We start from the raw sequence: 16661 nt of genomic DNA on the forward strand, positions 1-16661 counted from the left end.
CAAACATTGTTGTGCTCCAAGGCAATTGGAGATTGCATCCACTTGTGCAGCAGTAATATTGTGGCAGTTTATTGAAAATATACACCATCTGGCTTTAAGCATGGCTAATTCAGTTTTTATGAAAACCTTGACTACCAAGTTTTTAAAATCTTTTTGTTCAATTTTTTTTTGTTTATTATCACCTACAAAGCAGGTATCCCAGTGGGATAAGGGGTTAGATAACCAATATGTAGGCCAGGGTTCATGCCAACACCACTTCTCTGTGTCCTTGGGCAAGACACTTCATGTACATTGACTCTATACACCCAGCCGTAAATGCGTATCACCCATGGCTGAGAAAGTAACCTGTGATGGACGCCGGACCCATCCAGGGGGAGTGTGTCAGTCTCTGATCTGCTTTATGCTATGGTATCTGTGGATAAACATCAGCCACAAGGTGCCAGTGTCTGTATAGGCCTTACTTTAATTTATTATGCGCTATCTGACCGGCAGTATTGGCAGGTAATATACAACCCCAATTCCAATGAAGTTGGGAAGTTGCGTAAAATGTAAACTCCTCTTCAACCTATATTCAATTGAATACACCACAAAGACAAGATACTTAATGTTCAAAGTTTTTGTGCAAATATTTGTTCATTTTGAAATGGATGCCTGCAACACATTTCAAAAAAGTTGGGACGGGGCAACAAAAGACTGGGAAAGTTGATAAATGCTCAAAGAACACCTAACTGGAAACAGGTGAGTGTCATGATTGGGTATAAAAGGAGCATCCCCAAAAGGCTCAGCTGTTCACAAGCAAAGATGGGGTGAGGATCACCACTTTGTGAACAACTGCGTGAAAAAAAGGTCCACAGTTTAAGAATAATGTTTCTCAACATTCAATTGCAAGGAATTTGGGGATTCCATCATCTACAGTCCATAATATAATCAGAACATTCAGAGAATCTGGAGAACTTTCTACACGTAAGCAGCAAGGCCGAAAACCAACATTGAATGCCCATGACCTTTGATTCCTCAGGCGGCACTGCATTAAAAACAGGCATCATTGTGTAAAGGATCTTACCGCATGGGCTCAGGAACACTTCAGAAAACCATTGTCAGTTAACACAGTTTGTTGCTACATCTACAAGTGCAAGTTAAAACTACCATGCAAAGCAAAAGCCATACATCAACAACATCCAGAAATGCCACCGCCTTCTCTGGGCCCAAGCTCATTTGAAATGGACGGGCGCAAAGTGGAAAAGTGTGCTGTGGTCTGATGAGTCCACATTTCAAATTGTTTTTGGAAATCATGGATGTTGTGTCCTTTGGACAAAAGAGGGAAAAGACCATCCAGATAGTTACCAGCGCAAAGTTCAAAAACCAGCATCTGTGATGGTATGGGGGTGTGTTAGTGCCCATGGAACGGGCAACTTACACATCTGTGATGGCACAGAGACTTTATTAAATGAAGTAGGCACACACAAGTTTGACACAATCTACCACTGACTCCAAGACACCCTCCAAGGGCTTTATGAGATCATTCAGTGCGTGTTTTCACCTAAGCTAGGTGAGGGATTTGATGGTTCACAGCTTCATGGTTTGTCATGCCATTTTTACCCAATTTTTTAATATCCAGGCATTTCCAACATTTACTCCTACAGTACATAATATGACCTTAATATGGCTACAAACAAATGTGCAATGTTTACGACATACTGGAACGCACAGCCACTTGCGTACTGGCAACAATGAGGTTCACCGTGGGAGGCGATACATGTAGCACGTCAACACTACACAACATAGTTCTACTGTACAGTGACGCCCAAGTGGTAGTAGTAGTTGTTATAGCAATAATGAGCAGAACCACTTGTTTTCTTGGAAGACCAAACCAAAGGTCAGGTTACAGTGGTGTGTGACAGTTTTACAACTGTGCACAATGTGTGTCTTTATACCTGTATTAGCTCCTCTGTCCAAACTTTTCTGTCCAACTTTAGACTGCGAATCTTCGAGATACTGGGACCTAGTCCTCTGTGTTCTCCTGAAACATATGCAGATATACATCAAGCAGTCACAATCCTTGCAAAAATTAATGATACTAATATTTTAAAAAGTGTACTTTATTTTCTGTATAAGCCATACGTGCAGCTGAGATTCTCTCAGCGATACTCTACAATGTGTCTACCTTTGAGGGATACAAATTTCCTGCAGAGAGAGTGCAAACAACTGGTGGGAAAATATGAAATGCACCAATAATTGAAAAATTCTCATTTCTGAATTTCCTCCTGAAGGGTGCAAAGTAATGGTGGGAGGGCGCAATCAACTGTTGGAAAAATTGAAGAGCAACAATAACAGAAAAATTCTAATTCATACTGTAACAGCAAACATAAAACAAGAATGTGACGTTGTCAAGATTCGGGTTAGCAAGAAAACACCATGGATAGAGCTGAGAATATCAAACAAAAAGTGAAAACAAAAAGTAAGCCAAACCCTTCTTTTTTTCTTGGGTGTCAATTTTGTTGAGTCCTGTGTGTGTGTGTGTGTGTGTGTGTGTGTGTGTGTGTGTGTGTGTGTGTGTGTGTGTGTGTGTGTGTGTGTGTGTGTGTGTGTGTGTGTGTGTGTGTGTGTGTGTGTATATATCTAAAAACAGTTGTCAAACTGGAAGTGGTGGAAGTGAGGATGCTGTGATTGGTGTGTGCTGTGGCCAAAATTGGAAATGCCAGAATCAGAGCTACTGAGGTTTAAAGCAGGACCAGGCTGTCTCGGAGAAGAAGGAAGGGGTTGAATGTTTAACTCAATCTCTGGATGGAAGCATTTTAAGAAACTGACATTTAAAGGTTGCCTCCATTTTATTTGGTTGTTCTCTGTCAAAAAAAGAACATGCAGTATCTAGAAAAATGTTGTTAGGGCATTCACTGATGAGAGATTCATGCACCCATGAGCCTACAATTTATTTTCATTCATCTAGAACAGTAGTGTCAAAAGACATTCCAGAAAGGGCCAAGAGGGTGCAGGTTGTCTTTGTAGCCACTGACTCACTGACTGACTGATTTCACTGATGAACTCATTCCATCTGCTCAAAGTGATGTTAATCAGTGAAATCACCTGCTGGAGTCAGTGGCTACAAACAGAACCTTCACCCTCTTGGCCCTTTCTGGAATGTCTTTGGACACCATTGATCTAGAACATCTGGATGAAATAAACCGTCAATACATGTTGAAGCGATATCACAGATATTAAAAATACAGTAAAACATTTATTGACATCAAAATACATTACAGTTGAAATAAAATACACAACATAAAATCAGACACACACACACAAACCTGCACATTGTTTGCAGACCACCACACACAAGTTGATGGCTGCCCATTCAGGTGTGTCAGCTCCACAGTCAGCACAGAAGCTGTTGCTCGACTTGGCCCAGACTCTCTCTGCCACCTCGCGATTAGACAAGGCCTCAACAATGGCTTCCTGCATGGCATCCACCCACTGATCCTTTAGCTGTTCTGACTCTGTAAGGAAACTGTAGTCACCCACACACAACCAGAGATTATTTTAACAGTGAAAGATCTTGACATTGACAGAGTAATTGGTCACAAGAAGGCTAACACATTTGCTATAATATGCATATGTCACGGACATGAATGAGCTAAGCTCCTCAGCATCTCACCATATCATTTAGGTCCTTCAGACTTTAGAGTAAATGCTTCAGGGGAGCATTAGCATGGCAAAAAACCTTCAGCCCCCCCCCCGACCCCCGCCTTTTTAAGCAATTTCCTTATTTTGTCTTTCATCTTCTGTAGGGGCTCTGCTCCCCATACCCCCCACCTTTTTAAGCATTTTTCATTTTTTGCTTTTCAGCTGACACCCCCCCCCCACCCCCAATTACAGCCCTCTTAACCCCCTGCCACATTTTTTTTAAATGCAAAATGGACTGCATTTTCATCTGCATGAGACGCTCAAAGTACTTGACAATAATGCCTCATATTCACCCCAATGTCAGGGTGCTGCCACACAAGGCGCTCACTATACACTGGGAGCAACTCGGGGATTAAAGACCTTGCCCAAGGGTCTTTAGTGATTTTCCGATCAGGCTGGGATTTGAACAAAGGATTCTCTGGTCACAAGCCCAACAGCTTAACCACTAGACCATCACCTCCCCTAATGTAGATGTAAATTAATATTCAAAGTTTTCAGCTAGTTCACAGTAGAGCTGTACAATATGGCCAAATTATCCTATCTCAATATTGTCATATAAATTGTCATGTAAATGTCACTTATATACATGCTGTCCATATTCTTGAGCTGCTTAGGTGGGTAGGGAGAGTTCCAATGGGATAAAAAAGCTTTTCAACCTACCATCCCTGGTTCTTAAGACCAGGCACCTAAGTGGCTCTACTCACTTTTTTTTTTAAAGATATTTAAGTGTACCTTAGTAAACACTAGTAGAGTTCCACCTTAGATTTGGAATGTATAATAGAAGATATAACTTACTGAATTTTCATATCAATATGATATACGAGGTCTGTTAGAAAACTATCTGGCCCTTTTATTTTTTTTGCAAAAACCATATGGATTTGAATCACGTGTGATTGCATCAGCCAAGCTTGAACCTTCGTGCGTATGCGTGAGTTTTTTCACACCTGTCGGTTGCATCATTCACCTGTGAGCAGGCTTTGAGTGAGCAGTGGTCCACCCCCCTCGTCGGATTTTTATTGCAAGTAAAATGTCTGAACGATTTGGAGCTTTGCTGCATCAAATTTTTCCAGAAACTGTGAGAGACAGCCAGGTGGACACCATTCGGAAAATTCAGATGGCTTTCAGGGATGATTTTATGGGGATCACACAGATTAAGGAGTGTTACAGCCGCTTTAAAGACCACCCACAGCGGCTGAGAGCGCGCCGCACTCCGAGCAGCGATCGACAGGCTGAAGCGACCAGATCATTTCCAAAGTGAAGGCTGTGTTAATCCGGGACATCGTGTGACTACCACAGAAATGGCAGAAGACTTGGACATCAGCACTTTTTCGGCACATTCCACTGTTACAGGAGTTTTTGTCATGGAAAGAGGAGCGGAGGAATGCGCCACAGAGCCGCGAATGGCGCAGGACAAAAGCACCTCCGTGTTGGTCTCACAGGACGGCTTTCAGACGGCTTTCGGTGGCTTTTCAGTCGTGTGACTATCCGAGAAATTGTGGATGAGCTGGACATGCCAGAACATGTCCTGTGAGGCTTCTTCACGGCGTTGCTTTGCGCCATGCGGCTCCGTCCCGATGCGCGACAATCTGTAGCTGCATATTATGAGGTAAAAGCAGCAAGAATGGTGACAAAGGACAGTTTCAGTTTGTACAAGGGTCAAAAGTTAAAGTTGCTCCATTAATTTTGCCCCAGCTGTATTTGTGCTGAATTTGATGCTTGTATCACCATTTGAAGGATTGTTTCAGTTATCTGCTGCACTATTAAGCACACAGAGCATGAACCAGCTGCTGTCTGTTAGCTTAAACAGACAGCAACATTTCTCCTTTAATAAGGCAACCCTAATTAAAGGAGAAATGCTGCTTTTAACAACCTGGACCTCATTTCTGGCATAAAATATGGTCATTTACTCACCAATATCAAATCAAATCAACTTTACTTATAAAGCACTTTAAAAAAAACAGCTGCAGCTGAAACAAAGTGCTGTACACAAGGGGACATATAAAAGGTAACAAACCACAAAGTACAAATAAAAAACAATTAAAAAAATTAACTAAAACAAGTCAAATCAGTTAAAACAACCAAAACAGATCAAGATCTCATTCCGGGTTAAAAGCCAGTGCATAAAAGTGGGTTTTAAGATTAGTTTTAAAAACAAAAAAGTGAAGAGGCCTGCCTGATGTGGAGCGGTAACTCGTTCCACATCTTTGGAACCACAACAGAAAAAGCTCGGTCCCCTCTGAGCATACGCTTGCACCTCGGCACCTCCAGGAGGAGCTGATCAGCTGACCGGAGGTGGCGAGCAGGGGCGTAACAATGAAGCAGCTCAGAGAGGTAGGGCGGGGCAAGGCCATTTAAAGATTTAAAAACAAATAAAAGAATCTTAAAATGAATTCTAAAATGCACAGGCAGCCAGTGGAGGGAGGCCAGGATAGGTGTAATGTGCTCCCTCTTACGTGCACCAGTTAGCAGACGGGCAGCAGCATTCTGAACTAGCTGGAGACGTGCAAGGGAGGACTGGCTAATTCCATAATAAAGTGCATTACAGTAATCCAGCCGGGAGGTAATAAAAGCATGGACTGCTGTTTCAAAGTGCTGATGTGCAAGAAAAGGCTTAACCTTAGCAAGCTGCCTTAAGTGAAAGAAACTTGATCTGACTACTGCACTGATTTGGTGGTCCAGTTTAAAATCGTTGTCCATCTTAAAACTCAAGTTTGTGACAGTAGATTTCGAAAAGGCTGACAAAGGCCCTAGATTGACAGGTGAGCAAGAACAGGAGCTGCTCGTGCCAAAAACAATCACCTTCGTTTTCTTTTCATTAAAATTAAGAAAATTCAATGCCATCCAGGCTTTAACATCCTCAAGACAGGACAAAAGGGGCTGAAGAAAAGAGGCATCATTTTTCTTTTGGGGGACATATAGCTGGCTGTCATCAGCACAGCAGTGGAAGCTGATGCCATGCTTTCTGAGAATGGACCCCAGGGGAAGCAAATACAGGGAGAAGAGTAGGGGTCCAAGAATTGAACCCTGTGGGACCCCATATAAAAGTGGAGCAGAGGAGGACTCACAAACCCCGAGGCCAACGCACACAGTCCTACCAGTTAAGTAGGACCTGAACCAGTCCAGGGCACTCCCACCGATGCCCACAAGCTGCTGCAAAGATTTATCAGTATGTTGTGGTCAACTGTATCAAAAGCAGCAGTCAGGTCAAACATGACAAGAATGACATGGTTACCACTATCATTTGCCATTAAAATGTCATTAAAAACCTTTAAAAGTGCAGTTTCTGTGCTATGCAACATTTTAAAACCAGATTGAAAAACCTCTGAAATGTTATGTTCATCAAGGTAAGTTAAAAGTTGTGCATAGACAATTTTCTCCAGGATCTTGGAGACAAATGGCAACTTGAAGATAGGCCTAAAGTTTGATAGTTCAGTGCTGTCGAGGCCAGGCTTCTTCAACAAAGGCTGAACGACTGCGTGTTTTAAAACTAACAGGGACAACACCGGAGGATAGGCTGCTGTTTATAATGGTCAGAACAGACTGCCCTAAGGTAGGAAAAAGTTCTTTTAAAAAGTGGGGGGGACCACATCACGAGGGGAACCCGATGGTTTTAAATGAGCCACCAATATAAGTTTGGTGTGATTAGAAGTCCATAGTTTAAACAATGTGTTCAGTTCAAATCCGAAGCAAACATTTTTCTTCTTCTACTAAGGTGGATTAGAATTTTTTGTGGTACACAGCACAAACTACTGGACAGGAGGAACCTAGCAGTCAATGTGACTCACTAATTTCAAAATGCAGCTCTTTCAACCAGATGTGTGGTGCCATGAGATGTCAATCTTCTGTGTCCAATCAGATTTCAGGAGAGTCCAGCGAAACCCTGGCCTCTGCTCTAGCTCCACCCATGCCAGGAAGTGTTCAACATTTGACATTTCCTGTTTCACTGTGACTGAGAATTCAACACTTCCTGTTTGAGAGTGAGCTTGCCACTGAGTTCCCGTGAGAGTCCATGGGATCTCGTCTGTCAATCCAGGAAGTGTGTGACATTTGAACATTTCCAGTTTTACTGTGGATTAATAATTTGGCACTTCCTGTTTAGGACTCCCTGTACCATGAACGGGCTTTGCGCTGCTGCGCGATACTTTGCTCGTATTATTTTAAAATTTAACAATGTGGCAGACATAGATCATGTGCTGAAAAGCAGATCACGGCATAAACATCCTGGGTGTCTGAGCCCAATACAAAGCACAACTGCAGATAGGCCCAGTATAAGGCATGTCGAAGAGCACGTTAGCGCAATCTGAATCAATTATTTCAGCTGTCCTTTTCACTCATATTACAATAATTCCTAAACAACATCAAATACTTTACATGCTAACTCAGGAGTTAGTAAATTTTGCAGTTAAATTAGCACTGAAGCAAGTGCATATGATCACATTCAAAACAGTGTAACTTCAACTGTATGACTGTTAAATCAACTCTAAGTGTAAAATGACTAGTGTTGATTAACTATTTAAAGACTTTAATTACACTATAATTTGAGAAACATTTTGTATGTATGTGTCTGTGTTACACTACACCTTCAAAGTGTTTTTGCATGTTTCTTTTGCATCTCTCGCTGATGTTGTAAAACACATAAAACCTACAAGTTGTCCTTCAGATGTTGTTCCAGCTACGGTGCTGAAGGAGGTTTTTAATACTGTTGGGGCGGGTCTCCTAACTTTTATCAATGCTTGTCTTAGATCAGGGTCTGTTCCAGCTGCTTTTAAACATGCTGTGGTTCGACCTCTTCTTAAAAAACCTCACCTGGACTCATCAGTTTTATCCAATTTTAGACCTGTGTCTCATCTGCCATTTCTATCTAAGGTTTTAGAAAAGGTTGTCTTTTTACAGTTACAATCATTTTTAGAAGACAATCTCATCCTTGAAAAATTCCAATCTGGGTTTAGATCGCGACACAGCACTGAGTCAGCACTTTTAAAAGTTCATAATGACATCACTTTGTTGGTGGATGCAGGGAATCCTGCTGTAGTGGTTCTGCTGGACCTCACAGCGGCCTTTGATACTGTGGATCACACAGTACTTTTTTATTGGCATTCATGGTACTGCACTTAAGTGGTTTAGATCATATTTGGCTGAAATGAGCTTTTCTGTCATGACTGGGGACCTCTCCTCATCAACTGTTCATCTGTCTTGTGGAGTGCCGCAGGGTTCTGTCCTTGGGCCGATTCTATTTTCTTTGTACATTCTGCCATTGGGGTCAGTTATAACCCAGCACAACCTGTCCTTTCATTGTTATGCAGATGATCTGCAAATCTATCTGCCTGTGAGGACTAATGGGAGTGATGCTTTGTCATCATTATTTAATTGTATTTGTGATGTAAAGCAGTGGCTGTCCCAAAACTTCCTTTACCTGAATGATGGTAAAACTGAGATCATGGTGTTTGAGCGCACTGGCATACCAAATGTGGTAACACCAAATTTTGGTGCTTTGGCCAACTATGTAAAACCAGCTGTCAAGAATTTGGGAGTGATATTTGATAGCTGTTTGAGGTTCGATCAACAGATAAATTCTGTAGTCAAAGCAATTTTTTTTCCAACTTCGCCTTTTGGCTAAAATAAAGCACTTTCTCATGCTTTCATCAGCTCCAGACTTGATTACTGTAATGCACTTTATTTGGGCATTAATCAGTCGTCTCTTGCATGTCTCCAGTTGGTGCAGAATGCTGCTGCTCGTCTTTTAACAAACACTTTTAGACGTGAGCATATTACACCCGTCCTGTACTCACTCCACTGGCTTCCAGTTCATTTTAAAATTGATTTAAAATTTACAGTAGGACATTAAGGGCGTCTGGCCAGCTTTACTTAGATGTTCCAAGGTCAAGATATAAACGCTGGGGTGATCATGCTTTCGCGGTAATTTGGCACACATTTGGAGGCAGGTTCCATAAGTGCCAAACTAGGTCAAACTGGTCAAAGCTCAATCATCAGGACCAAGGTCATGTGCTTGATGGCATATTCGTTCGAGGTCATTTTGCTGATGTCTGCCAAACTTGGTATGTCAATGAAGGTTTACCTCAAAATTATGTTTAAAGAATTCATTTTGGCAAAGGTGAAGCGCAAGAAATTTGATTTTCAACTCAATTTGGACCAAATGTGGTACTTAGTTAATTGAAATCCAGAACTGCACTGGCAGTGTCAACCAGAAGTCAATCATTTGGGTGAAGGCCAAGGTAATGTGGGTCAAATAGTCAAATGATGTCAATTTAACATTATTTGTAATGGGACCGTATGCAATTGCTACAGTGCTGTTATGGTTTTATTTTATACAATATACATTCTGTTGTGTTAAATGATCAATCACAAATGCTGTATGAACTATGAAGCATAATTAAGTCTGATTAGAAATGGAGCACAGACACTGACTCACGCATTCACAAACTCAGGTTCTGCCCTGTGTAAGAGGAGACAACATACAGTGCATCCAGAGAGCATTCACAGCGCTTCAGTTTTTCCACATTTTATGTTACAGCCTTATTCCAAAATGGATGAAATTAATTTTTTCCTCTAAAACTTCTACTCACAACATCCCATAATTACAACATGAAAAAGTTATTTTAAAATTTTCGCAAATTTATTAAAAAAAAAAAACAAAACAAACAAAAAAACTAAGATAACATAGTAGAAAGGCTTGATTCTTCGACTGGATTGGGTTACTTGACGCGAGGATGTTTCGCTTCAAATCGCAGAAGCTTCCTCAGCTAAAATTCTTGCTCTGGTGGTCTGATTTCTGTCTTGACACTTGTAGAGAAGAATAATCAAGAAGTCACAAAAACTGGAGTTTTAAACCTAACCAGACCCCTCCTACCGAGAGGCAGACTGCTATAGGCCAGTGACTAAACAATAGCTCTAATTAGCACCTATTGTGCTCTAGTTAGCACCCTCCTGACAGGGCAGCTGTCCCTCCTAATGATGGGAGGGACCCTCTCCTGATGGCTCCCTTGACGACTCTGCTGATGACGTGAATGACTCATTACCATGAACAAAAGACTGAACTGCTTTGACCTGAGTACCCCATTGTAAACAGGGGATAAAGCGTGTCTCAGACCCCCTCCCCGGTTAAGGCTGGGTTTCAAACGTTTCACAAAGAATGCCTCCTTGACCCCTCTCTCAAACCATTTCTTCTCTCTGGTTAATATTTTAACTTCCTTGTCCTCAAACGTGTGGTTAGTGTCTTTAAGGTGGAGATGAACTGCAGACTGAAGTCCACTGGTGCCCTCTCTGCAGTGCTGGTATAGCCTTTTGTGTAAAGGTTGTGTAAGAAAACATAATTAACATAAGTATTCACAGCCTTTGCTCAATACTTTGTTGAAGCACTTTGGCAGCAACTGACAGCCTCATGTCTTTTTGAATACGATACCACAAGCTTGGGCAGTTTTGCCCCATTCCTCTTTGCAGCACCTCTCAAGCTCCATCAGATTGAATGGGGAGTGTCTGCGCACAGCCATTTTCAGATCAGAGATGTTCAGATCAGGTCTGGGTTCTGGCTGGGCCACTCAAGGACATTCATCGTGTTGTCCTGAAGCCACTCCTTTGGTATCTTGGCTGTGTGCTTAGGGTCATTTTCCTGCTGAAAGAAGAACTGTCGCTCCAGTCTGACGTCAGGAGCGCTCTGGAGTAGGTTTTCATCCAGGATGTCTCTGTACATTGATGCATTCATCTTTCCCTCAATCCTGACTAGTCTCCCAGTTCCTGCTGTTGAAAAACATCTCCACAGCATGATGCTGCCACCAATATGCTTCACTGTAAGAATCGTACCTGGTTTCCTCCAAACATGATGTCTGGCATTCACACCAAAGAATTCAATCTTTGTCTCATCAGGTCAGAATTTTGTTTCTTATGGTCTGAGAGTCCTTCACGTGCCTTGTGGCAAACTCCACGTGAACTGCCATGTGTCTTTTACTAAGGAGTGGCTTCTGTCTGGTCACTCTACCATACAGGCCTGATTGGTGGATTGCTGCAGACATTGTTGTCCTCCTGGAAGGTTCTCCTCTCTCCACAATGGCATGCTGGAGCACTGACAGAGTGACCAGCGAGTTCTTGGTCACCTCCCTGACTAAGGCCCTTCTCCCCCAATCGCTCAGTTTAGATGGGCGGCCAGCTCGAGGAAAAGTCCTGGTGGATCCATATTTTTTCCATTTACAGATGATGGAGGCCACTGTGCTCATTGGGACCTTCAAAGCAACAGAAATGTTTCTGTACCCTTCCCCAGATTTGTTCATCGAGAAAAACCAGTCTCAGAGGTCTATAGCCAATTCCTCTGACTTCATGCTTGGTTTGTGCTCTGACATACACTGTCAACTGTGGGGCCTTATATTTAGACAGGTGTGTGTCTTTCCAAATCATGTCCAGTCAACTGAATTTACCCCAGGTGGACTCCAATTAAGCTGTAGAAATATCTCAAGGATGGTCGGTGGAAACAAGATGCACCTAAGCTCAAGTTTGAGCTTCATGTCAAAGGCTGTGAATACTTAGGAACATGTAAGTTTTTTTTGTTTTTTTTTAATTTGCAAAAATCTCAAAAAACCTTTTTCACATTTTTCACAAAAATGAATTTTATCCATTTTGGAATAAAGCTGTAACATAATAAAATGTGGAATAAGTGAGCCGCTGTCAGTACATCCTGGATGCACTGTTATGGGCACACCAACTGAACAAAAAGTAGGTGTGTGGGGGGTGGGGGAGTTTGCATTAGAACACATTTTTGCTGAATTGCTAATTAAAATGGGCAACACACTGAAGGAAACACAATATAGTGAGATATTTTTAAAGAAATGGTGGTTTTTGAGACTAACTACCATAACGCACAAATTTACGCCTTTGAAAATTCTGGAATAGAAAAACATTTTTTCTCTTCACACTAACAGGTCTCAAAAATAGGTGTAAAACATGCAGATTTTGTAACGAGGAAGCAGACAGCTTGACTCCATGACTGTTTAAAGAATAAACTGAAAAATGTATCGTAGAATTAAAAATGTCTTGTTTCATTGACAGTGCATATAGATATTCATACATAATCACAAACAGTGGTGAGTTTTTGTTTTTCCATTAAGGTTAACAGTGAGTTTTTGTTTTATTATAGTTTATTGTGAAAGATTTAATTTGCCAAAGTGATTGCTTACAATGTGCTTCACTCTCATGTACAATCAGTTTCACAATAATAACCGTGTTATCAAAAAAGAAAATAATTCCACATGGGATTTAGTTCAAATTAATATTTGCAGTATTTCACAACAGGTAGTTTATATTTTACCAATTAGTCATGTTTCAAATAATCAGCTCAGCAGTGTCCTGCCTGAATTAAATTTATAATAATGGTGCATGTATTTGAGGTGTTCACATGAGTTAGTTATACAAAGAAACACTTTAAGGTTTTCAATACTTACTCAACAATTCTTGGACTTCACCTTTCTATTAAATTATATTCATACACATAACTGAATTTTACATTATATATGGGCATATTATATAACATAATTAAGCGTTTTATATAATGACTGTTTTGGCACAAAAACAGACTGCCCTATGAGAAACAGAGTTCCATTACTCTGCTTCACTGCGTAGCTCACCTTACTCAATGTATTTTCAGTGAAAAAGCAGATCTTTCATAGCTGTAGTATCTTTGCTTTCAACTCATTCATTAGATAACTGAGGTAACTGTAATTTGACAGAATACATTAATCTGTATAGAAATCACTTTTTATCGGGCTAACATGAAGTAATGGTCAGTACAACTTTAAGTGTAGTAAATATAATTTGCAGGGTGTATAACTGTGTGTACATACCTGAATACACGGTATGGTGTGGTCAGATCAAAACCACGATCTGTGACTTTTATATTTCCTACATTCATCTGAATGGATGTGATACCCACTCCAATATGATAATCCTGGAGAAAAAAACAGAACAAGATGCTTAGTTGCCTAGTTTGTCATCAACAATTCCAAAAATGGTCCTCTAAATCTAAAATATTCTAAATACAACATATTAGACATGAGAGTGAATTTGATTTTAAATGTGAAGGAAGATGTTTGATCTTAAATTTGAAGAAACACATTTATTCAGTTTACCCTTGATTGCTTGAATAAAAGGCTATAAACCAGTGGTGTCCAAAGTATTCCAGAAAGGGCCAAGAGGGTGCAAGTTTTCTTTGCAGCCACTGATTCCAGCGGGTGATTTAACTGATGAATTCATCCCATCTGCTCAAAGTGATGTCAAAGTGATTACCGTGTGTGTGTGTGTGTTTTGGCACGTATGCATTTAACCTAAAGGCTCCTTGGTGCCACCAGTCACCATAGCAACTTTGGCGTAGACTGCTTAATTACTGTGGCTGTGCATAGCGAACACAAGCACATGGTCATCTTAGACTAGCTGAATTACCCGAGTCCACCAATCTGGATCTGGAACACCTCCAAAATTCAGTGGAGTCTTCCATGCCCAAATATCTATCTGATGAATTGTCTTATTTATTGTATTATTTATTATTTATTGTCTTGTTGAATCTGTGCGCCAAATAAATTCATTCATTCATTCTATCTGTGGTGCAAATTTGGTGAGAATCTGTGAAGTAGTTCTGAAGTAACTGTTCAAATCCTATACAAACTGAAATCTTGATCCAGAATCTGGATTCGTATCTGGATCACCTCCAAAGTTTCAATGGAATCTTCCATGCCGTAATATCTATCTGTTGTGCAAATCTGGTGAGAATCTGTGAAGTAGGTTTGAAGTAGTCATTCAAAGCCTATACAAAGTGAAATCTTGATCCAGAATCTGGATTTGGATCCAGATCACCTCCAAAAGTTATTGGAGTCTTCCATGCCCTGATATCTGTTGTGCAAATTTGGTGAGAATCTGTGAAGTAGTTGACGTAATCCTTCAAAAGCGTATATAAAGTAAAATAAGATCCAGATTCTGGTGAGAATCCGAGAAGTAGTTTTGAAGTAATCATTCAAAGCCTATAACAAAGTGAAATCTTGATCCAGAATCTGGATTCGGATCACCTCCAAAAGTTACTGGAGTCTTCCCAGGCGTAATATGCATCTTTGTTGAAAATTTGGTGACAATCCGTGAAGTAGATTTGTAATCCTTCAAAGCCTATATAAAGTGAATCTTGATCCAGAATCCGGATTCGGATCTGGATGACCTCCAAATTTTAATGGAATCTTCCATGGCCTAATATGTATCTGTGGTGAAAATTTGGTGAGAATCCATGAAGTAGTTTTGATGTAATCCTCAAAGCCTATATAAGGCTGACCGTGTGCGTGTGTATGTGTGTTCGTGCACATGCGCCTTCAACACAAAGGCCCCAAAGACATTCCCCTTGGTGCCCCCAGTCACCATACCAAATTTGATGTTGATCGCTTAATCACTGTGGAAGTTCAGCCCGAACACAAACTGTGCCACATGCACAGACTGCCTTTTATAGATACTAGCTGAGTTACCCGTTATACGCACGGGTAACAGAGATTAATTTTAGCCATGTCGTATATTTCATGTCACTTTAGTTAAGATGCAGTAAGATGTATTGCATCGTATGTATATCTTCATCATAAATTTTCATAGAGCAATTTATGACATTTGTGAGACTCAAGTGAATGACAATAAAAGATGATAGCATAGCATGTAACAGTGTTGTTGGTGTTATTGAGTTACTGTGTTTTTGTAGTTCAACTGGTTTAGTCAGTTTAATTAAGTGTCACATTGGCGTTACCATGATTGAGAAGTGTAGTGTGTTTGATGTCTTCCACCACCGTCTCTGTTTGTGGGAGTGTTTAAAAAAAAAAAAAAAAGGAAGAAATCGCTTGGGGCAGAATGCAGAAAAGACAAAAAGCTGTGCATGCATGGGTAAAACTTCAATAACGGACAAACTAGGAAGAACTGGCATTTGCTGTTTGGTACGCTTATGTATTTTGGGTCAAGGATGAACGTCGCCAAAACAAAGTTAATAGGACTAATATTTTTGGAGAAACTACAGATATTAGCTAATAACACTGAACAATTGACAATAATTACATTCTGGACTCACATGCCATTCCAGCAGGGGAAGTATATTACATGTGTGCGTGATTTATTTAGTAAGTTCAACGGGCCTCATGTATCAATGTTGCGCACTTGTGGCGTAAATTTACGGTGTAAACTTGAAATACACCAAAGTCACCGTGACATGTATCAAGCAGTGCGCACCTGCCCATTTCCGGCGTACGCCTGACGTGATCTTGATAAATGCGGCGGGTGGAAACGATCGTAATTATAATAAACACGCCCATAAATATTCAGACTCCGCTTCAGACACACCATCATTTTACGACATGGAAGTCGGGAAGACGGCAATGAAAAAGAACTCCACCAATCACGACGCGTGCCAATAGAGCGTCAAAAGCGGCCGTTGTATCAATTGTTTTGTAGTATATAATCAATAAAGTGTTACAGTGGTCCCTCATTAATCGCTGGGATTACGTTCTAAAAAATAGCCCGAAATACGCGAAACCGCGACGTAGTCAGCGTTATTTTTTACAATTATTATAGATGTTTTAAGGCTGTAAAACCCCTCACTACACAGTTTATACACTTTCCCAATCAGGCATGAACATTTTCTCACTTTTCTCTCGTGTGTAAACACTCTCAAAGTTCAAACCTTAGTAGGAAAATAATACCAAACTGTTTTCAGGCCCAAACATTTGTTTGAGAAATAAAAATAGAAAGTTTTCCTATAAATAATTATGATGGCATTTAGAACTAACAAATTAATTTTAACGATCAACGAACGAGGTCGGACACATAAGAAATTATTAATAATGACTGACCAGTATGTCACAGATCGCTCCTCTGCGTCCTGGCGCTGCGCCTTTTCCCACTCACATCTCGCTGCAGCAGGTGTGTGTTTCCGTGTGACAAACACAGTTATGAGTAATTGTTGGTGC

At 40.7% G+C, this 16661-nt stretch overlaps 1 protein-coding gene across 1 annotated transcript in view; it reads right to left on the reverse strand.

The window, feature by feature from the left end:
- Nucleotides 1-16661, reverse strand: part of LOC117508950 (arf-GAP with Rho-GAP domain, ANK repeat and PH domain-containing protein 1-like) — a 315020-nt gene that overhangs the window by 142502 nt on the left and 155857 nt on the right. Inside the window, exons 11-13 of the mRNA XM_034168785.1 lie at nucleotides 13527-13630; nucleotides 3306-3505; nucleotides 1935-2020 (exon numbers count right to left, since the gene is read on the reverse strand). Of these exons, the coding sequence (XP_034024676.1) occupies nucleotides 1935-2020; nucleotides 3306-3505; nucleotides 13527-13630 (390 nt within the window). The remainder of the gene's footprint in view (nucleotides 1-1934; nucleotides 2021-3305; nucleotides 3506-13526; nucleotides 13631-16661) is intronic.

This window comes from Thalassophryne amazonica, chromosome 4 (assembly GCF_902500255.1).
Source record: "Thalassophryne amazonica chromosome 4, fThaAma1.1, whole genome shotgun sequence".
In the NCBI taxonomy this organism is placed as follows: Eukaryota; Metazoa; Chordata; class Actinopteri; order Batrachoidiformes; family Batrachoididae; genus Thalassophryne; species Thalassophryne amazonica.